General features: G+C 41.9%; 1 protein-coding gene across 1 annotated transcript in view; it reads left to right on the top strand.

Annotated features, from left to right (window-relative positions):
* gphnb (gephyrin b) overlaps positions 1-21,748 on the top strand; it is a 119,450-nt gene extending 97,702 nt beyond the window's left edge. The window contains exons 15-27 of the mRNA XM_037750977.1: positions 1,656-1,793; positions 6,568-6,660; positions 9,566-9,621; positions 10,914-11,033; positions 11,230-11,288; positions 12,331-12,484; positions 15,100-15,233; positions 15,350-15,437; positions 16,427-16,500; positions 16,723-16,787; positions 16,916-17,019; positions 18,916-19,012; positions 20,426-21,748. Coding sequence (XP_037606905.1) covers positions 1,656-1,793; positions 6,568-6,660; positions 9,566-9,621; positions 10,914-11,033; positions 11,230-11,288; positions 12,331-12,484; positions 15,100-15,233; positions 15,350-15,437; positions 16,427-16,500; positions 16,723-16,787; positions 16,916-17,019; positions 18,916-19,012; positions 20,426-20,559 — 1,316 coding nt within the window. The 3' untranslated portion in view covers positions 20,560-21,748. The remainder of the gene's footprint in view (positions 1-1,655; positions 1,794-6,567; positions 6,661-9,565; positions 9,622-10,913; positions 11,034-11,229; positions 11,289-12,330; positions 12,485-15,099; positions 15,234-15,349; positions 15,438-16,426; positions 16,501-16,722; positions 16,788-16,915; positions 17,020-18,915; positions 19,013-20,425) is intronic.
* The last annotated feature ends 351 nt before the right edge of the window (positions 21,749-22,099 follow it).

Below are 22,099 nucleotides of genomic sequence, written 5' to 3'. Positions count from 1 at the left end.
TTGAATATGCTGTGGAAGCGTAAGTGTATGTTTAAAGGAGAGAAATTGGGTCAAGGGAAATCAAAGCACAGCGCCTATTCTTCGCTGTGAGGCAGAGGCAGAGGGAGAGCGATAGAGAAAGAGAGGAGGAGAGAGAGAGAGAGAGAGCAGATTACATATTAGTTACACCTTTCTTTGTTCCTTTTTACCTTTGGAATTATTAGAGAGGTATTATTAGACTGACGTGGCTGCTATCGAGCACTTCTATCATCCAGCTGGGTTCCACGGCTCCGGCAAACAAACACGACTTATTTCTGGTCAATCCCTCCTCGTGGTGTTTAAATTACTGCACACATGCACTGAAAAAAAAAGAATTAATCCACTTATCTTGGTGACAGTGAAACACATTAAATTACATGTGTTCATTTATATAATTGTGTGTTTTACATGTGTGCACATCAATTCAGTTTCAGACCCTTAATGCTACAGCTGCAGTACGCTCAGATCAGGTTTTTTGTGGCTCTTGGGCCAAAAAGAAACATCTTAAAATACAGTTTTTTGTCTCCAGAGATAGTTGAGTGGTTCAGTTCCCTGCCTTTGGAGCCACATAGATGCCTCCACTGTCTCGGGATTGAGTCCCAGCAGAGTCCTCTCTCTCCCTCCCCTCTCTCTCTATCTTCCTCTCAACTTTCAAACTGTCTAAATAAAGAATTTAAATGCTAAAAAGGGTAAAGTATTTTTGATTCAGGCTTCGATTTCAAAGCTTTGGTCTAGAGCTATGTCTGACATCGCTCCCTGTTCTCTAACGAATGCACTGTATTTACATATTTTATATTTATATTAAAGGGATAGTTTGGGTGTTTTAAAGTGGGGTACTTATCCATAGTCAGTGTATTACCTACAGTAGGTGGCGGTCGGCACGCTCCCAGTTTGGACAGGCAGACAAGAGTTACCGCATGGAGGCAAAGTAATGTACTGCTGTGGACGGGGCCGGCAGGAAAACGTATTTTAGCCACCTAAAAGAAAGGCTTACCTAAAAAAATCTATATCAGTTTAAGTGTACACTATATTTAGAATATTTTCACCGCTTTACTTTACCGTCAGACAGCCCTTTCTGATGGGGAACTGAAGCCATTGTATGCTCTCGCCAACGCCACCAGACTCCATTGAAACATGTAATTTTACCTCACAGAACACGAGAGGGTTGCTGGTCTACCTCTGCCTCGATCGGTTAGTTTGTGTGCTACTGTGTGACTTTGGTGAATCCGAATTAACCCTTTAAAACACCAAAGTGACACAGTAACTACTCTAAATATAGCTTACCCATAAACTGATATTGATTTTTTTTAGGTGGCTAAAATACGTTTTGTTGCCGGCCCCGTCCACAGCAGTACATTCATTTGCTCCCGTGTGGTAACTCCTGTCTGTTTCTCCAAACTAGGGACGTGCTGACCGCCACCTACTGTAGGTAATACACTGACTATGGAGAAGTACCTCATACAACCCCACTTCAAAACACCCAAACTATCCCTTTAACTTCATAGATATTTTTCAATTTCGTCATATGTTGGCCGATAAGTAACAACAAATTGCAGTACAGAAAAGACAAAGGTTTTGTGAAGCTTCCTGTGGTTTGATTTTCACGACAGTGTCTGTAATGTCCCATGTCTTCCCAGGTCACAGTGCAGTGGACATCACTAAGGTGGCCCGGAGGCACCGCATGTCCCCCTTCCCCCTCACCTCCATGGACAAGGCCTTCATCACTGTGCTGGAGATGACCGCCGTCCTGGGCACTGAGATCATCAACTACAGAGGTGAGGAGGACAGAAATCCTGCGGTTTAGCAAAATCCTTCTTCAACGCCCACTTAAATATCCTAAATGTGTTCATGTTGCCCCTTGACATCTTCCAGTTCACCTTCCCATTATGTCTGCTGACATCAGCCACTCGGCGTGCTGGAATGTTGAGGTGTCCCACCTTCCAGATCGATGCAGCGACACGCTGCTCACTAAGTTCACATGACAGCGTTTAAACACTGTCTGTCCACAACTGGACACCTCGCTGAGTCAGCAGTCTGTGTCTACAGGCCACGGTGTCAGTCACACAGACTGACAATCACATGCACGCACACACAGTTATACTCGGCCACAAGGGCACATAACAAACAAACCTTTACTAAGGATCAATGTGTCATTTCTATTCGCGGCTCCTCATACAGTATATATGTGAAGGGATCACACTAAGTGACAAACCCACAGAGAATTATCACCTGACTCTGCAGTTTCCCTCAGATCTAAAGCTGGGGACACACCAACCCGACATCAAAGAACTAGCGGCACCAGCTGCCTCACCTCATGTAGTCTTTGTCTTGGCCAAAAAGTTGCACTCGAACACACCACAAACACGACAACCAACGGCCAACTACCACGTACGATCTGCGACAGCGTGAGAGGAAATAACTCCACATGTGTGGTGGAATGATCAGATAAGATGAAGATGAAAAATGAGAAGAGTCTTCTGTGTTTTTCCTCTTGACTTTACTCGTTGGCTTGCTTTCCTCACTTCCTTTTCTCTTCTCGTGCACTGATTTGTTTAATCTCAACAGCCAATCAGAGTAATTTCTCTCACCGACGGACGCTGCCGCCGATTCAACATGCTGAATCGGCTGAAAAAAACTCTGACACAGGCAGATTAGCGCCGACGGGGGGCATCTGTCGGCCTAGTTTTTTCGGTTTGTCCCATACATCAAAAAAACTAAGCCGACAGACGCTCACCGACGGCCCCAAACTGGCCGGTGGCCGACCGCTGGCTCAGTGTGTCAGGGCTTTAAGGAGCATTTTAGCGTCTTTCAGCTCATTGTTTGGGTGACCTGCATCCGTACTGTTTATGTTGCACTGTGTGTCCGCTTTAAAAATTGAAATAGAAAATAATTCTGATTCACAGTCGTTTTTACGTCGCAAGTTACAGTTTTTTCAACGTTTGTTTTTATAATAATTCACAAGGTTCATTTATTTGTTATTTTATAACACAGGGTTGCACAATGTAATCAGACTGTTCTCATACACTGTTTCTAGTATATATATGTTATCCACGTAATCATGAACCAGGAAGTATAAAGAGCTACAAACAATGCATAGGAAGGAGGACAGCTGAGTCCAAAAACACTGGACCGGTATTCGTATCCAGTGTGACCCCAGAAGTCAACGATTTATTTGTCACGCAACTTCCGTACTTAAGTTAACGCCACTTCTGATGTAATTTTAACCCAAACCACGATTTTTTCCTAAACCCAGCTAAGTCGTTTTGTTGCCTAAACCTAACCAAGTTGTTTCCTGTGAAGACGGAAGTTTATTTTGAAAAGACTGATTGCATGTAACAGGACATTTGTAGAAAAACGTACAAAAAATGAGGAATAACTTTTCGTAGGATATCATACGAACCGTTGTATGAGGATACGTTGATGTAATGTACGTTGTAGCCCCTTGATGCTACACACACATAGAACACATATACATATATTTAAATTAGAATAGAACAATATATACAGTTACTTACAGACACATTCACCTTGATATAATAAGATTTAATGCAGGTTTTCTATGCGTCTTTGTAGTTGTATTTTGTTGTATGAATGTGCGTGTCTAAACATACACAGAGAAGTTAGTTTAGCACCCATGGGTGTAGTCAGCCTTCTGGCAGAGTGGCCTCAGCGTACAGCGGAGGGTGACACAGAGCGAGGCGGAGGGCCAGAGGGGGAAAACACACGCTCTTATATTCATCTCTGAAGACGGGGGTAGCGAGGATTCGGGGCAATAACACCCTGCGGCGCACATCATAACGTCTAGATCGACGATGGGAGAAGGAACACTCTGTCTATTCCCAGGTGTAAAGTGATGTTTCATGTTCTGGGGAGAGGGGAGGGAATTGCAGGATTTGCAGGAGCACAGCTGGGAGGAGGACAGCGGGGTTGAGGAGGAGGAGAGGAAGATGGGATATGAGAGATGAAATATTTAGAGAGACAACAGCTGGAGCAGCTCCCCTGCTGGATGTAGAGGGGCCTGCATGTGTGTGGGTGTGCAGTGTGCACCGTGGCGTGTTGATGGGTGTATTTTTGCATATCATGAATGTGGTATTATGATGATCTATCTCTTATTTTATCATCATAATGGTATAACACACATATTAGTCAACAGTGAATGTCACTCTTTTGCTTGCTGTTGTATTTTAGAGAAAGTTTTGTTAGATAAGATATTTAAAGTATAGTCATGACAGTGTAAAGCTTAATATCTCAAATCTGTTCTCCTTTTAGATAAAACATTTAAAGGAGTAGTTTGATATTCTGGGGAATACATGTTAACGTCTTGCCAAGAGTAAGATGAGAAGATTGATACCACTCTCCCGACACATACGCTCTTCTATTTCGGTGTCGCCAGGTCATTTTGCCCGGGCTTAAAGCTGCAGTAGTCAGTATATTTTTGGCATCATTGGGCAAAAATCCCATAACAACCTTTCAGCATATTGTAATTCAAGTGTTCTGAGAGAAAACTAGACTTCTGCACTTCCTCATGGCTCTGTTTTCAGTCTTTAAAAAAATCTAAAAAGCCTGTGACGGGAGACTTTGACCAATCACAGGTCATTTCAGAGAGAGGGAGCGTTCCTATTGGCCGTGCTCCGGTCATGTGACCGGAACTTGGCGTTCCTTCAACATATTTCACAATGGCGACCGTGTCACAAACTAAACCGTGCACTACAAGATGATTCTGAGAACATTTGAGGAGAGAAATAGGTATTAACGTAACATAATATTGATTCATATTTGATCAGTGCTGTCTAGTTTGACCGTTTGGTCGGAGTTCAGAGTGATTGACAGCCGGCTCTCATAGACGACAGATGGACAGCAGACCTCAGATCAGCTCTTACTGCTTGTTTTCCTCCAGTCTGTGAAATCTTGCAGATGCCGTTAGGAGCACCAGAGGACATAGAGACACGTGATTTTTTTCAGGTTACCTGTTTCATGTACTACTGTCACGATATAGCGACTGTTTTATAAAAATAACTTTATTTAATCATATTTGCTCCAATCTCGCCTACTTCAGCTTTAAGCCCCGAATGTTTAGAGTGTAGCCCCAAATATAATTTTAAAAGCTCGACAGAAAGCGTGAAAATGCGTGTGAATGTTTGGTATTGAATTGAAACGGTAACAGTGGAGAGAGACAGGTAGACAGTAAAGGTGCCAGAGTGCATAAAAAAATGCATCAAAATAGAGCTTGCTTATCAAAAAACTATTATCAAAAACTCCTGGAAATGGGGTTTCCCATTTCCCAAAATGTCGAAATATTCCTTTTAATCTATATGCAAGAATATGTACACAGGTACCGTATCTTTAGCATGAGTATTCCAGTGCGCACACATGCATATGTTTATGTCACGCTTTAACTGTCTTCTAAAATTTCAGATTGTTTCAAGTAGCAAATTATTCTTTTATTGACGTCACAATGCTCCTTTGATTTAATTAACATTATGTAACACTTTTTAAAACCTACTGGAAGTGATGTTTTGCAAAGCGTCTGATCAAACACATTTTTCATCTTCTGCAACAACGAGACATCACCTCTGTTCTATTTTTATTCACAACTCCGCTTCAACACATGGTTTTAACAAGCTGTTTGAATAGCAGCTTGGAAGGGAGAAGCTGTTGTGAAAAACACACCAGAATATCTCCGATGAAATGCTGTCGACTTTTAAAAAAAAGGTGGACACGTCCAATAGGCACGTGTGTCTTCTTCTTCTTCTTCTTCTTCTTCTGCGACTGCATTATTTACAGCAGCTCGTTAGGACTCCTGTAAGCTGATGTGTGCACACGTGTGTGGGTGTACATGCATATTTTCCTTCCCTTCAACTCATTGATATCAAAGCTTAGATCTTCATATTAACACCCACATAATCGCAGCATAAAGCTCTGAGAAATGCTATATATAGCCACACAGCAGCTTAAGGTATTTTTAGTGCCAGGATTTTTCTCCTCCACCCACTCTGCCTCCGTCTGTTTTCCGTCTTTCTTTCCTTCCCTCACTCTCTCTCGGAAGCTATTGTCTGTGTGCAGAGTCTCTCTTCTTCCTACACGTTGTGTTTTTAAGTTGTCTGGCTGGTTAAGAAATCTGGATAGCGACACTTGCAAAGCCTCCACTTGTTGTATGTGTGAATCAGTAGAGCTGAAATAGAAAAGGATGGTGTGTGTGTGTGTGTGTGTGTGTGTGTGTGTGTGTGTGTGTGTGTGTGTGTGTGTGTGTGTGTGTGTGTGTGTGTGCGTGCGTGCGTGCGTGCGTGCGTGTGTGTGTGTGTGCTGGTCAGGTGGTGAGTCACGCAGAGAGATCCTGATGCGCGGTGTCACACTCTTGTCTCTCTTTAAAACACACATATATACACACCTCCGGCGCATATGCCTCTCTGTATCTTCATCTGAATCACCCTCTCTCTGCCTCTGTCTCTCTTTCTCTTTCTCTTTCTCTTTCTCTTTCTCTCTCCAGCTGTCGCTCTCTCCCTCCGCCACCTCTCCTCATACCCATGTTCTTCCTCTTCTCCCCCACAGATGGGATGGGTCGAGTCCTGGCTCAGGACGTTTATGCCAAAGACAACCTGCCACCCTTCCCTGCCTCTGTCAAGGATGGTTATGCTGTGAGAGGTGAGTACCGTACGTTATGGCAGGTGGTACGAAATATGTTCCCCACCCGTTTGTCTCAGATTTGGCATTTTGGAGTCGGTTTTGCTGAAACAATGTGAATAAGATGCAAAATGTAGATGTGAAACAACTGTTTAAATATTCAAACTAATATTCAGGCCTCCCAAACATTGTAAAAGAAATGAGCAGACCAGTCCAGGTTAGCAGGAGAATCTGCCAGGGATGTCCAATTTCACTTTAGTAATTAACACCATAAACTAATTTACATGTTTTATTTACACACATGCAATTGCGCAATAATAGATAGAGCTTGTGTTCTGTTCATTAGAAACAATGAGTTCCCTAAAACTGAAATAGAAGAGGCAATGTTTAATCCAACACTGGATTACTGACTTTATGTCACTGAATAACTAATAACTGCACTGGATAACTAGTGCAGTGCCGATCGCTTGGCCCCCAGAAGTTCTGCTTTCAGCGTTGTTGAGAACCGCGGTATGGCTGCTTGCGCCCGCCAAGTGTGAAGTTGATTGGATGAACGGTTTTTGAGATATGCAAAGGTCAGTCATACATGCACAGACATACATGCACAGACAGAAAGTCCTTCCTTTATAGCTTAATGATGCTGTTACAACGGCACCTATTGGCCAAATGGCACCAAATGTATCATGGTAACTCAGACATCATATCTACACATGTCCACCAAATGTGGTCCCAATAGCTGTATGTTATTTATACAATAAATGCTGGTGACATTCTTATGTAAACGAACACACATGTAAATACAACGGGCAATATCGAGTTCAGCAAAAATGATCAAGGTCAAGTCCATATGTCGTTCGATAAGTCGATAACGTAATTATCGTGACAGTCTTAGATACAAACATTTTAAAAAAAATAATACAATATATGTCAAATTACAACATTTTATGCCAATCTTAAACCTATGCTAATGTATTAGCACAGAGAGCACAGGACATTACACACAAACTTAGTGATAGATTTATGAATCGCTGGTGCAACCCAATCCAGTTTTCTTGTGTTTTTTCGTTAGAGGAAGTTGCAGAACTTACAGTAGATAAAGCTGAAGAACTAACCAGGCCAGTGTGTCTTTCCTCCCGTACAAATGACCCGATTGTCCCAGTTAGAGATGAACGGGACACTGGGGCAGTGGAGAACTGCCTCAGGAACCATATAAGGCTTCTTCTGCCAAGGTGAACTGAGGGGAGATTGAGGCTTTGCATTGTGGGACATGGAGGGGGGGGCTGTCCTCCATAACAAAAGACAAAAGATATGAGGTGGTTTTCATCCCTGTGGCTGCACTAACTCCATAGAGCAGGTTTTTAGGTGAAATCCAGGCAAAGTTGAGTTGACTTGTTTTGGTCCAGAATCCTGTGCGGCCCTGGAAGGCGTTGAGGGCCCTGTTAACCTGGAGAGCAGGGTGGCAGCTTGCTGCCTCCAGGCAGCTCAGAAACTCTTGCATGTAACATCTGCTGTTGGCTCCTGCTGATGGAGGAGGAGGAGGAGCAGAACACCACAGGTCTCTCTGGATTTTATGCATCTGTCCTGAGGGCCTGGCGTCTGCCGAAGCGTTCGTGTGCAGATTTTAGAGATTTTAGTGCTTAGACTGTGGGGTGTGGAAGGAGCCAATAACCTCAGTGCGTATTTTTGCTCTTTTACCAACCTGCAACATCCACCTTTTGCCGTCACTGGAGGTTAGAAAACCCCCAAAAAGCGGAAGTCTTGGTTAGGTGGATGGATCTGCGGGTTGGAAATTATGATAAAACATGTCCATAGGAAAAAAAACGGTCCTGTTTTTAACTCAACAGATGTTTGTTGTGATCCAGTGGTGGTTTTCCAAGTGTTTTGCAAGTGGCAGACTTTTTTTAATAACCAGCAGGGAAGCATTTAATCCTTTATTTTACATGTTAAACCATAAAAATAACGTTTTTTCACTCACCAAGGTAGTTTTGCAATGTCAAAGGGTATTTTATTTTAAAGGGCGGATCCATTTTTATTTATTTCGTGTTAGTTTTTATATCATTCTGTAGCTTCCCAGTGGTGTTTCTTATATATTCAAATCCGAACATTAAAATTTTGGTCAAAGTATGTATGTTTTAGCGCCCTTCTAAAAAAGACTCTCCCATGTGACCTGACGTAGGTTTCTGCATGATGACGCTGCTACATATACAGTGTATAGTCAGCATATTAACGTTACAAACTTAGATGGCGTTCGGCACGCTCCCAGTTTGGAGAAGCAGACAAGAGCACGGAAGCTAAGCAACGTACTGCTGTGTGGATGCCAAACTTAGCACAGCTAACATTGACTCAGCGTTCACATTATTCATAACCTTATTGATTAGCTTCGATTAGCTTACTTTGGTAACCTACATCACTGCTTTTTGCAATGGCTTAGTGGACGTTTCCATTTGAATAAAAACTTAATAGAACGCAGATTGACCCGCCCTTTAAAGTTTGAATTATGTTTTTTAAGTGTCTTGTGATGCATTTCATTCTTGGTCTGTAAAAGAGCAGAACAATAAGGGTGGATTTTGTGTTTTCCCATCGGCACAAGTCAGCTGTTAGGCTGTAGCGCTGAAAGGGATGGTCTCTGCTCACCTCAGGGTGAAGGGCATGATTTTAAAAAAAGTGCAGAAGAAGAAGGTTTGACGGTATAATTAAATCTGTGAGGCCTGCTAGCATTGAAAATACAGTGTATGTCTGTTTTTTAGATGTTTAATTAAAGAGCATCAAATGTCTCTCCTTCTCTTCCTGTTTGTTCATTCTGTACCTACTGGAATCAAATGACTCAACTGAACGACACACTCCTACACACACACACACACACACACACACACACGTTTTCCGCTGCACACATGTGTAATGCTATTAAATCTCTCTTTTATTTCAGCGGCTGACGGCCCAGGCGACCGCTTCATCATTGGAGAGTCCCAAGCTGGAGAGCAGGTCCGCGCCCACGTTGACACTTTAGACACACACACATGCTTTCTCTATGGCTCACACACACACACACTATCCCAGTCACTGTCACGCAAACACCCACACACTACCTGTATATGAAAATAAAGTACTTCACTTTTGTCCTTCACCTCACGCCTTGAGCAGCTGTAATTGCTCACCAGTGTGTTCCCGTAGCAAGGTGATGAAAAGCCCTTCGCCTCAAAGCAGGACCGGAGAGTCAAAGTGCTGCCAAACTATAAAACAGATTAGACCTCGGAGACGAGAGGAGGCTACAGAGATTTATTGACTTCCTCGACCTCTCGTCTTGAAGGAAATCAACACACATGCAAACACGTACTCTATACATGTCTCCTTATATCCTTCACTCGGTGTACATATTTATTTACATGCTGTTTTATAGTGTTTTTACTAGGGCTGTCGAAGATAACGCCATAATAATGCATCGTTTTAACGCCACTAACTTAAGGAATCCATTGGTCACAACCATGTCATACTAGTTTGTCGGGAAGGAGGTTAAATAACGCTCCAAACTTACACTAAATTTTGGCGAGGAAAAACTATCATGGCCATTTTCAAAGGGGTCCCTTGACCTCTGACCTCCAGATATGTGAATGTAAATGGGTTCTATGGGTACCCACGAGTCTCCCCTTTACAGACATGCCCACTTTATGATAATCACATGCAGTTTGGGGCAAGTCATAGTCAAGTCAGCACACTGACACACTGACAGCTGTTGTTGCCTGTTGGGCTGCAGTTTGCCATGTTATGATTTGAGCATATTTATTATGCTAAATGCAGTACCTGTGAGGGTTTCTGGACAATATCTGTCATTGATTTGTGTTGTTAATTGATTTCCAATAATAAATATATACATACTTTTGCATAAAGCAAACATATTTGTCCACTCCCATGTTGATAAGAGTGTTATATACTTGACAAATCTCCCTTTAAGGTACATTTTGAACCGATAAAATGCGATTAATCACGATTAATCTACCGACAATCATGCAATTAATGGCACAAATCTGTCTTCAGTTTATGAGATATGCTATCATTTCACTTTATTTAACTTTAGGCTCTAGGGTGAAAAGAGCCACCCTATAAAAAGGCTTTGCAAAAAGACTGTATGCATGTAACGAGAGGAATTGACAGGTGTTGCTGGATATTCGTAGGAAAACGCACGAATAACTTTTCGTAAGATACCATTCAAAACGTTGTATGATGATACGTTGACAAACTAAAGTTGAAGGATAAACTCTGTCTGTGTCTGTGTGCAGCCCACCCACACAGTGATGCCCGGCCAGGTGATGAGGGTGACGACGGGCGCCCCTATCCCGTGCGGGGCTGACGCTGTAGTCCAGGTGGAAGACACCGAGCTGCTCCGCGAGTCTGAAGACGTAAGTCTCAACATAGAGTCTATATAGCAGCACCACCATAGCAACTGAAAATGGATTCTGGTAGTTTGAAATGTCACCGAGAGTAAGTTTAGCCCAGAGATGAGCAGAATACACAATGCAGTTTGGTCTAGTACAGTCCAAGGAAAAACTGTTATCTGTTCCATTTGATGGATCTGACAGCTGGTTTGTGTTTCAGGGCACAGAGGAGCTGGAGGTACGAATCCTAGTACAGGCTCGCCCGGGGCAGGACATCAGGTCAGTGTGTTACTGTGTTGGTTGCTATTAAGAAGAAGTCAAAACCAAAACCACCAATTTATTTGTCAAATACTGAAGATCTGGTAGACAGTAATTATGTTTAGACGCACAAAATATGCCATAATAAGTTGTGAGGGAGAGTGATGTGAAAATGGTCGCCAAACGCCGCTTTGTTTCATGTACGTATCATAACAACGGCTTGTTTATCCGCCGTTCTGGTTTTCTAGTTTCCCTTTTTGAATGATGAATACAGACTAGCGCCACCTGCTGGTGTGGAGAGTTATTTCCTCTCACACAGGCGCAGAACGTTCGTGCAAACTGGCCGTCATCTGTCGCCTTTGCGGTGTGTTCGCGTGCAACTTTTTGGCCGAGACAAAGGCGACATGAGGCAACGCAACTAAGGCCTTCGACGCCTCTAGTTCTTTGATGTCGGGTTGGAGTGTCTGGGCCTTAAGACCTGAACACAAGTTATAGTCACAGAGTTCCCTCTCTGCTAAGTAGGCTCGTCCTGCATGAGAAAAGTACGCAGCTAAAACAACCAAAGATCTAAAAGAACAATAGCCAAGCGTCAGGGAAAAGATAACACTGAATTTGTCAAAAAAGTAAGGCTATTAAGTATGAATGATTGTTAGAATAAAAAAAGGCAGAACATTGTATTGAAAGTTCCTAAAAAATAACAGGTGAACGCATCTCTGATGCAATATTAAAAGGAAATAATCTGCTCAAAATTCATCCAAATCACTCGTTTTACACAGATTTCCTGCAGTTACTGCGTTCCCTCTTTGGGTTAATTGTACAGTTCATCAGTTGTTCTGTACTGTTATTGTTGTGCACTGAATATAATATGAAATATCCATAAAATATGTCACTTAGTCAGTTTACTCAAGGGTTAGAGAAGGGGTCCTTTAAGGAGAAAGGTTGTGAATCACTGCCTCAGACAGTAGGGTATATGCATATTTGTCATGCACAGTGTATTTTTCAGCATTCTTCCCTTTCTCTCTTTCTTCTCCTCTGAATCATCGTCTCTGCCTTCCCGCCACAGGCCCATCGGTCATGACATTAAGCGTGGCGAGTGTGTGCTCGCAAAGGGCACCCACATGGGCCCGTCTGAGATCGGTCTCCTGGCCACTGTCGGGGTCACGGAGGTGGAGGTCCAGAAATTCCCCGTGGTGGCCGTCATGTCCACAGGAAACGAGGTAAGGGGGGTTCAGAAAAACTCACAAGTTTTCGTCATAAAGTTTTTATTTTCATTTGTACTCGTCATGCACTCAACCCACCACTGTATCTGTATTTGCCAAAAAAGCTTGGGCCTCAGCTGCTAAAGGTAACGACAAACGTGCCGTCGCCTCTGACAGCATACCCCCTTCATATTTATGCACAATCAGCATTGTTTGCTTTTGACTGCGGACACCAGAACAACACTCAGAGCTGGATGCGCACTCGGCCGTTTCATGTGTGCTTTCAGTTGTGAAGGATGCGTTTATCTGTGACCAGGTGGTTTTCTGTTAAACGCTGGGATCACATTTGTGCATTTTTCTGTGTGACTGATGTGCAGTTTAAATTTCATGGGGTGTGTAACCTTCATGGAGATCCTCAGCCAGACTCCAGATACCCATAACACCTTGTTCTCGGCGCTGTGCAGATATGTCTGAATTGTGTAAATCAGCCGTGAGTCACCTGCCCCACGGCCACATCCCAAACCTGTGAAGTGGTACAGTGTCCTCGTCTCCCCTCCTTTGAGCACGTCTGATGAAATAAACACACTCCACCTGCTGCAGTGTTAATCTGACCATCGACATTTTGAGTCTGTACTGAAGCTGCAGATGAATGAGAACTGGAATATCTGTGCAGAGCTGGCGTTTACAACTGAAAGTATGCAGTATGCCACTGGGAACCTGCTGAATTAGATGCATGTTCATCTGTGGTGTTGCCTTCCTTTAACAACTGTAATGATGAGCAGTGCTTGTTGACGTTTCCTCGGAAACACGAAGTTCAGATTTGTAGTTCAATAGAGAAGCAAAGTCCCACCCCTTTCGTTGGATCACCTGGGACCTTTGCTGCCTTCAAATGGGGTCGTGTTCACGAGAAGAGTCCGTATGAACGCCCCCCTCTTGTCGTATTCACGACCTCGTAAGTGGAACGTTTCTGAAAGCTCAGAGTTCACGAGTTGTGACGTGTTGTTGACGTTCTCAGACTGCCTCATCTTTCTCCTCTGTCATTATGCCTTTGACTTTCTTACTAGCTTGCTAAATTGTTCGCCTCTGTGGCTTCTAGACGCCGACAGTAACGTTAATATTGTCGTTGTTTAACAGCGGCGTTCTCACGGCTTTACCACTTGAACCCCAAGCATATCCTGTACACGACTTCCCGTGTACGAGCTCAAGAGTTTCATTTGAAGGCGCCACTTATTTCAGAAAAAATTTGGTAGTCAACGATGAGAGACATTTTTTATTTTTATTCCATTTGAATTGCGCCATGAATCACACACATGATGTTTGTCAATTTAAAAGATAATTTTGCAAGACAAGAAAGTCTCAGTTAGTCGCAAAACTGTTGAAGTATCAGACTGTGAAAATACGTAATTAGAAAGACGACACACCCAAAAGTTGCGTTAGTGACGTGTCTCTCTCTCTGAAGCTACGATGTCTGTGTGTTTCGTACTGGGATGAACTCACACCAGCAACGGGTCTGATCCTTCTTTCTCTTTCTGGCTGATAAAAACATCAGGAGTCGCTGGATAAAACACGTAGCGTTTCATCTGTGCATGGTCATAGCTAAGTTAGCAATCAACTAGTGTCGGTGACGTATATTGTGCGAGACGAGAGATGTAGTTCACTGAGGGGTTTCACACAAAACTAAATGATACTAAGACAAACTGTGACTTTCTGGATTTGCTAAATTATTTTAAATTGACAAACATCATATGTGTGATTCATGGCACAACTCAAACGGGATTAAAAAAAATATGTCTCTCTCCGTTGACTACCATTCATATTTTTTCCGAAGTAAGGTCCCATGAGGGACACCGGAAGGGGCGGGACTTCACCTCTCTATTATGAAAAGTAGGGAGGTCAAAATGTATGAATGAAAATAGAAGGCATACATTATGCTAATACACCATACTGCACTTACTCAAAAAAAAATACTTTAGCAAGTTGGTCTTGGCTAGAGCTGCACTTAATGTTTATTTTTCATTATTCATTCCATATTTATAATCTTATTGATTATGTTTTCAATTAATCGATTAGTCATTTAGTCTATAACGTAGTGAAACATGCACATCACAAGTTCCCAGAGCCCAAGTTGACATCTTCAAATTGCTTGTTTTGTCTGTGACCAACAGTTAAAAATTAATTCAGAAAGCCAGAACCAGAGAATGAATGGCGTTATTGCTCGATAAGAAAATAATTTGAACAATTCATTGATTGTCAAAATATATGGCAATCGACTAATCGATTAATCATTCCAGCACAAACAACACCAAACGATCACTTAGACTTCTTTACCTTCACCCAGTCACCGTAAAATCTAAGTCAAATTTCTGGCAATCACTGTATCAGAACCAACCCATTTGGTACCAGGAGCGGGCTAAATATAGTATGATAGTAATCAAAGGATGTTTGCCAACAACCTCCCTGTCTCGCTGAATCATTATCTCTATACCCGCTAGACTCGCTGCCACCCAAAGAGATGCTAAGAATATTTTCTGATCTGGTTTCTACTGACACTGACTTAAAGAAAAGGACGGTTATTGAATGTATATAAAGGAGTGTTTTCTAATGTTTAATTTCTCCCCCGTGTGTCGTGGCAGCTGCTGAACCCAGAAGACGACCTCCATCCTGGGAAGATCAGGGACAGCAATCGCTCCACCCTGCTGGCCACGATCCAGGAGCACGGCTACCCCACCATCAACCTGGGCATCGTGGGAGACAAGTACGCCCTCACGTATATACTCGTTACACCTCCAATATAATGTTCATCATCTTCCAAAATTAGCTCTCTATTCCCTTTTCCCCTCATTCTGGTGAGTTAACATGTGTGTGTTTCTCTGTGCCCCGCAGCCCCGATGACCTTCTCAACGCTCTGAATGAAGGCATCAGCCGTGCTGATGTCATCATCACCTCAGGAGGAGTGTCCATGGGAGAGAAGGTATGAAGAGCACACATCCAATCATGGCATTGTCTTCCGCTGACACCTTGTGGTGGAGGAGGGGATTGACGGCCTTTATTTTAGAGTAAAGAATGATAATTGTGTGAATGCATAGGTGTCCAACCGTTTGTTCTAGTATGTTTTGCTGTATTTCTATTATGGCTGTCAATCGATTAAAATATTTAATCATTTAAAAAAAAAATGTATCTGTTCAAAATGTTCCTTTAAAGGGGATTTGTCAAGTATTTAATACTTTTATCAACATGGGAGTTGGCAAATATGCTGCTTTATGCAAAAGTATGTATATATTTATTATTGGAAATTGATTAACAACACAAAACAATGACAAATATTGTCCAGAAACCCTCACAGGTACTGCATTTAGCATAAAAATATGCTCAAATCATAAGCTGTCAGTGTGTCAGTGTGCTGACTTGACTATGACTTGCCCCCAAACTGCATGTGATTATCATAAAGTGGGCATGTCTGTAAAGGGGAGACTCGTGGGTACCCAGAGAACCCATTTTCATTCACATATCTTGAGGTCAGAGGTCAAGGGACCCATTTGAAAATGGCCATGACAATTTTTTCTTGACAAGTTAGTATGACATGGTTGGTACCAATGGATTCCTTACGTTTTCTAGTTTCATATGATACCAGTATCTCCACTCTAGCTTTAAAACTGAGACCGGTACACCCTAGAAATTGCAAGATGCATTAAAAAAATTAGTGGGGTTAAAACGAATTTGCGTTAACGTGTTATTATCGCGTCTACTTTGACATTTTTATGCTTCTTTGAAAAAAGAGTATAAAAGAATTAAAAGAAAATACCAATATTCAGATACTTTTATTCATTTTATTTTGTAATCTAGGTGTTTCTGTTCACCACAAGTATCCCCACAAATGGTCTTATTCTTTCTGGCAATTTTTTTAAAATGTATTGCTCTTTTACGTTTGTTAAATGTCTGTCATTTTATTGTCTCTTTTAGGACTACCTTAAGCAGGTGCTGGATATTGATCTTCATGCTCAGATCCATTTTGGTCGTGTTTTCATGAAACCAGGGTAAGAAAACGAACCGACTTTATTCTCATGCAACTTTTTTCACAGTACAATTATCAAGTACTTAAAGGAACAGTGTGTAACATTTCGGGGGATCTATTAGCAGAAATGGAATATAATATTCATAACTGTGTTTTCATTAGTGTTTAATCACCTGAAACTAAGAATAGTTGTTTTTTCAATAGCTTAGAATGAGCCCTTCATATGTTTGTTTTTCTTTTGCAGTCTCCCAACAACATTTGCCACCTTGGACATGGACGGTGCTCGCAAACTAATCTTTGCCCTCCCAGGTAGTGTGTGAAGTTGAGAGAAAGAGTGATTCACTCCGCTGCTTCTGAAGAGGTGTCACTCATATATTTCTCTCCCTCTTTTCTCTGTCCTCTCTCCGTCCGTCCGTCCGTCTGTCCGTCCGTCCTAGGAAACCCCGTGTCCGCTGTTGTCACCTGTAATCTTTTTGTCATCCCTGCCTTGAGGAAGATGCAGGGCATTTTGGACCCTAGGCCCACCATCATCAAAGCGAGGGTAGGATGCACAGGGCAACCAGGGAAGCCTGCCTCTCTGGCCAAGACACACAAAGTCAAAGTTCATCATCTGTTGAGGCACTGGTGGTTACAAGAAGTGGGTTTTTTTTCTGTTTAATGACCAAACACAAGGTCAAACAAGGTAGAAAGATCAGCCCCTAGTTGCTCTTTTCTCTTCCCAACATCTCAGTGTAGATGCAACAAACTGCAACAGACAGGAAATAAGAAGTTCCAGGCTGAATCATTGCAGTCCGTTGCATCTTAACTCGTGATTTAATACTATTTTCATCATCCGCTTGATACATATTTATGACCATCATGTTTTGCTCTGGCAGAGGAACCAATCACGGCCCACACTGACCTGAAGGCCTGCTCCCTGCTCATGAATATTCATAGCTTATAGAGCAAGAGAAAAAAAAAAATCATAATAACATCAACAGTCGCAGCTTGTGTCCCCAACTAGCATCATCAAGTGAGAGGTCTGGTCCCCTGCCATGACGGGTGCTATCCAGAGAGAGCTACGCTGCATCATGTGCTGTTATAAAGCAGTTAGACATCAACTTGAATGCATTACTGCCACTTAGTGGTGGGAGCGATGGGCTGGAAGCACAGATGTAGCCAGATAATTTTCCCTCAGCAGATGGCACCAGAGCCAGGTCAAACAGTAATCCGGAAGAAGCTTTGCCAATAAAGTTGGAAGAGTTTTCACTGCTTTCCGTTTGCCTGTCAGAAAATATGTAAAGTTTAAAAATGTGCAAAAGTATTGACAGAGTTTGGGGGGGTTTACCCAAGTTAATTATATTTTGGTGATGGTCCAGATCTGGGATTTTTGCCATTTTTCTATTTTTTTTAGCTGCAACTACTGTGCTGCGTTCATGTGCTGAAAGGAAAGTTCGATATCCAGGATTTCCCTAATTTCAATCCTTGAGTACACATGTTACTGAGTCCAAAGCTTTGTAGGGATTTCTGGCACAAGTTCCAACCTGGTCTCACGGGAAGGCGTATAAATACCAAGACATTACATGTGTCAGGAGTACGCATTTTGGCCTTTTCGCATGTCATTTGTGCCCCACACAAACGTTCGCAGTTAGGTTCATGCAGGAAAACTACTTAGTTCGGTTTAGGAAAGACATCATAGTTGGCAAGTTAAACTAAGTAAAACACATACGTAAACAACGTAACACAACCACAGAAAACACGTCACAAACGTGACTAAAAAACATGTGACAATCGTCACGTGCTAAACCTCACTATCGTAACTTACAAAACAAAACACCGGTCTCCTGGTTAAAAGTCCTGTGTTTGTTGGACCCACCCACCTCCCATCCTGCCCACCAAGAGGTCTTTCTAACTTTTTATACTACATGTATGCCATTAACTCTTACCGTAGAATTTATGCGTTTACATTGCAGTCAGTACAGTACAGATACATGGCGTACAAATCAAGAAGGGCGTACTTATTGCACGCTAAACGCCTTGTGCATTATCGTGGCATTTATACGCCTTTTCGTGTGAACCGGCTGCAAGTTTGCCTACTTCCAAGGTGCATGGAGAAGCGGAAAAAAAAGTCTGAAGAGGCTAAAACTCCAGTGAAAGTAGTTGCATATTGAAAAACGAACATGTTTCAGCTTATGTGGCCTTCATCAGGGTCATGAGTTCAAAAGCTTTACCAGTCTGCAGTCAAAGTTTGTGACACTCGACCAAGAAACCTTTTGTTACTTTAGGCTTCGTGGGTGTTAGTGGGGTGCCAGGATTCTAGAAAATTATCTGAAAGCCAATTTAGTATACGTTTCTACACTATGAAGTTTCTCTGAATTACAGACACATCACCCACGGTGATGAAGAGGACTTGTTGTTATACATCATTATAATATCCGTTGTATGTTTTTCTCTCTAGTTGTCGTGTGATGTGAAGTTGGACCCTCGCCCTGAATACCACCGCTGCATTCTGACATGGCATCACCAGGAGCCTCTGCCGTGGGCACAGAGCACAGGTACCACAATCAGAGCCGGTAACCAAACAATGAAGGACTCTGTATGAGAGCCACACATCTGAGTCGGGCGCTCACCGTTCACTGCTTGGTGGCATAATTCTTTAATTTATCGCTTCCTGTCAAGCAAAGAATCCAAGGTTTAGCTAGATGGAATAATTTTGAGATATACAGTTTTCCACACCTATGAGTCCATAAAATACTCAAAATAAACACATTCACTTAACCGCATTCATGTGGTGCCTTTGTGGGATATTTTAAAGTTAACCCTATAAGACCCACATAGAGCCGTTTTTGTCTTTTTTAGGGGGGTGCAGGGGGTGTTTAGGGGGAGATAGCAGGTCAGCAGTAGATGTCACATAGAAGTGGTGTACATCATCTGAAAGCTGGAAACCTGGAGATTAATTTGAGATGCAGCTCAGCACTGTGTCAAGTTGTTCGAGTCATGAATCAATAATCTCTCCAAAATACCACATTAAGACACCAAGACCTCGAGGAACACCATAGAAAAAGCCATGCTGTGATTTGGTTTCAAAAACTTGCATTTTTCTGCGATTGGATGGCGAGCGCTTCTGTTGTGTAAACTGCTCAGAAATGCCCTTATTGTCAACACAGCTAGGAAAACCATCCATCCTCTGAATGCTCTCGGTCTCTAGTTTGTGGTTGTAAAGTTTCATGAGGCTGTGATTACCCTAGAGGTCACCAAAGGTCATTTTAGACAGTGAGGTCAAGTTTCACTACAATGAAATGGGGACTGATTATGGGGACTAACATCATCATACATGAATACAGTTGGGCTCATTGGATCCACAAGAGTCTCAGCTTTACAGTGATACCCAATTTATGTAATTCCAAGACTGTTTAGGGACCCCAGTATGCAGAAATATTCAGATACACCATTTTAGAATAGGCGGAAATAACACATTTGTACTGCTTGCATAAAACTGCATGTGATTATCATAAAGTGGGCATGTTCTCTAGTTTCATATGATAGCAGTATCTTCACTAAAGACAGTAAAGTCGGTCGCTGGTGATTCCTACAGGTTTGAGAGGGCTAGTATATGCCAGAAAAGAAAATGTTGTTCATACTCAGAGAAAAGGTTAAAACGTTAAAGGGTCTTCATCAGGACAGAAATAATAAAGTGGATTGTTTACACACGTTACTCTGTATAGACACAATGGAAGTAAACATTATTCCATACCACAACCCACCAACACCTTCCCTGCATTTACTAATGTACACCGATTAGAGCCTCTGTAGTCTTATTATATACAATATAAAATAAGATAATTAATAGGTTAAACTGCAAAACTTAGTGTGACCCTTTTAGTTATTTCATTAAACATAAAAATTCCCAGTTTTATTCATGGTTATATTCTGATTGAAGGTATTTTGTCGTTGTCTCTGTGCTGCAGGGAACCAGGTGAGCAGCAGGCTGATGAGCATGCGCAGCGCCAACGGGCTCCTGATGCTACCTCCGAAAACAGAGCAATACGTGGAGCTGCACAAGGGCGAGGTGGTCGACGTCATGGTCATCGGCCGGCTATGATGTCGTCACAGAGGGACGGAGCGTCGGCGTCATATAGCGAGGGTTGGAATGGGTGGTTCACGGTGCATGTCCACATATCATTGACTATTCTGTAATATGCAACGGCACAGCTAGTTTTTATTGATTTGGATAACGTTGAGGTATAGTCAACATCTTGATCACAACCTAGATACATATGAAAAAATTAATTTAAAAAGATTATAGTATTTCAAACAAAGAAAAATATAACTTTTAATGAAAAAATCTAATTATAAAAAGAGATTTATTCTGTAATATATTATTATGATTATTCTTATTATTATTATCATTATTCTTCTTATTATCATTATTATATTAAGGCAACTTCGTTCCTTTCATTGCAATTGCTTTGTGTGTTCAATGCTAGACCTTATCTATAGCAGTAGCATTTTAATAGACAGCTGTAGGTGCCTGCCAGGACAAAAAAAGAAAATTTATTATTTTCTCATCTTTAGTGGAAAAAAATAATCTGTTTTTTGAAAATGAAGAAAACATTGAGGAAGACTCCAGATTTCCCATGGTGCTCAGCTAAAAGGAAGAGGGGGCACATCAAGACCACTTCCTCTTTTGAGCGCCCATCAAGGTGACACTTCTGTTTTTCTCTCATTAGTATGCATCATAATGGCTTCACAAAGAGCTTTGCTTGTTGTTTATCTTGTGAGTCTTGTTTATGTGCGCAGTGCCAAATGCCTGGGCAGGGAAGAGGTGATGTTGGGATGGGGGAGGTGGGGGGGGCACACCCCAGTCTGCCCAGACCCTGAAGCTTCCTTATATTCACGGTGACCGGGTGTAAACTCAGCCCCCAAACCCCCCCAGGGGGCGAGCTTAACCTGGGAAAAATAATCTTTTATTTGATCAACTATTTAAGAATAAAAAAAAAAAAGAAAAGAAAAGAAACAGCTTCTTTAAGTGCTGACAGCCTTTTTAACCAACTTCACAAAAAATGTACAGAAAAAAAATAAGAACCATATTGTACAGATATATGTGACCAGCACTCCTAAGGAAATTATTAAGCAATGAGGAGACATTGAACAACGCTGTACTATAACATTTTCTGTAATGATATGAAACTGATGAAAGAGACTAAGATAATAAAAATCCTTGATCATTATGTAAAAAAAGTTCTTGTTGGGTTTCCTTTTTTAATAAAATATATCTAAAGAAAAAAAAATAGTGATTTTCTTCTTTGGTACTAAAAGTTTTGTAGATGGTAGCCTGAAGAATTATGAATGGATGAGTGATGGTCTTACCTTTCTTACCAGCCATTGTCAGATACAGTTCCCCGATGTGAATGTTTAACTACATTAATATGATGTCTTTCTGAGATATACTCAGCAAAAATCCCTCCTTGGCAGCGTTGGAAAGTAACTCAAGTACTGTATTAAAGGAACAGTGTGTAACATTTCAGAGGATCTAGTAGCCAAAATGGAATATAATATTCATAACTATGTTTTCATTAGTGTTTAATCACCTGAAACTAGGAATCGTTGTGTTTTCGTTAACTTAAAATGAGCCCTTCATA

This window comes from Sebastes umbrosus, chromosome 18 (assembly GCF_015220745.1).
Source record: "Sebastes umbrosus isolate fSebUmb1 chromosome 18, fSebUmb1.pri, whole genome shotgun sequence".
Lineage (NCBI taxonomy): Eukaryota > Metazoa > Chordata > Actinopteri > Perciformes > Sebastidae > Sebastes > Sebastes umbrosus.
Note: the sequence above shows the minus strand (reverse complement) of the source record. Positions and strands in the feature narration are given on the sequence as shown.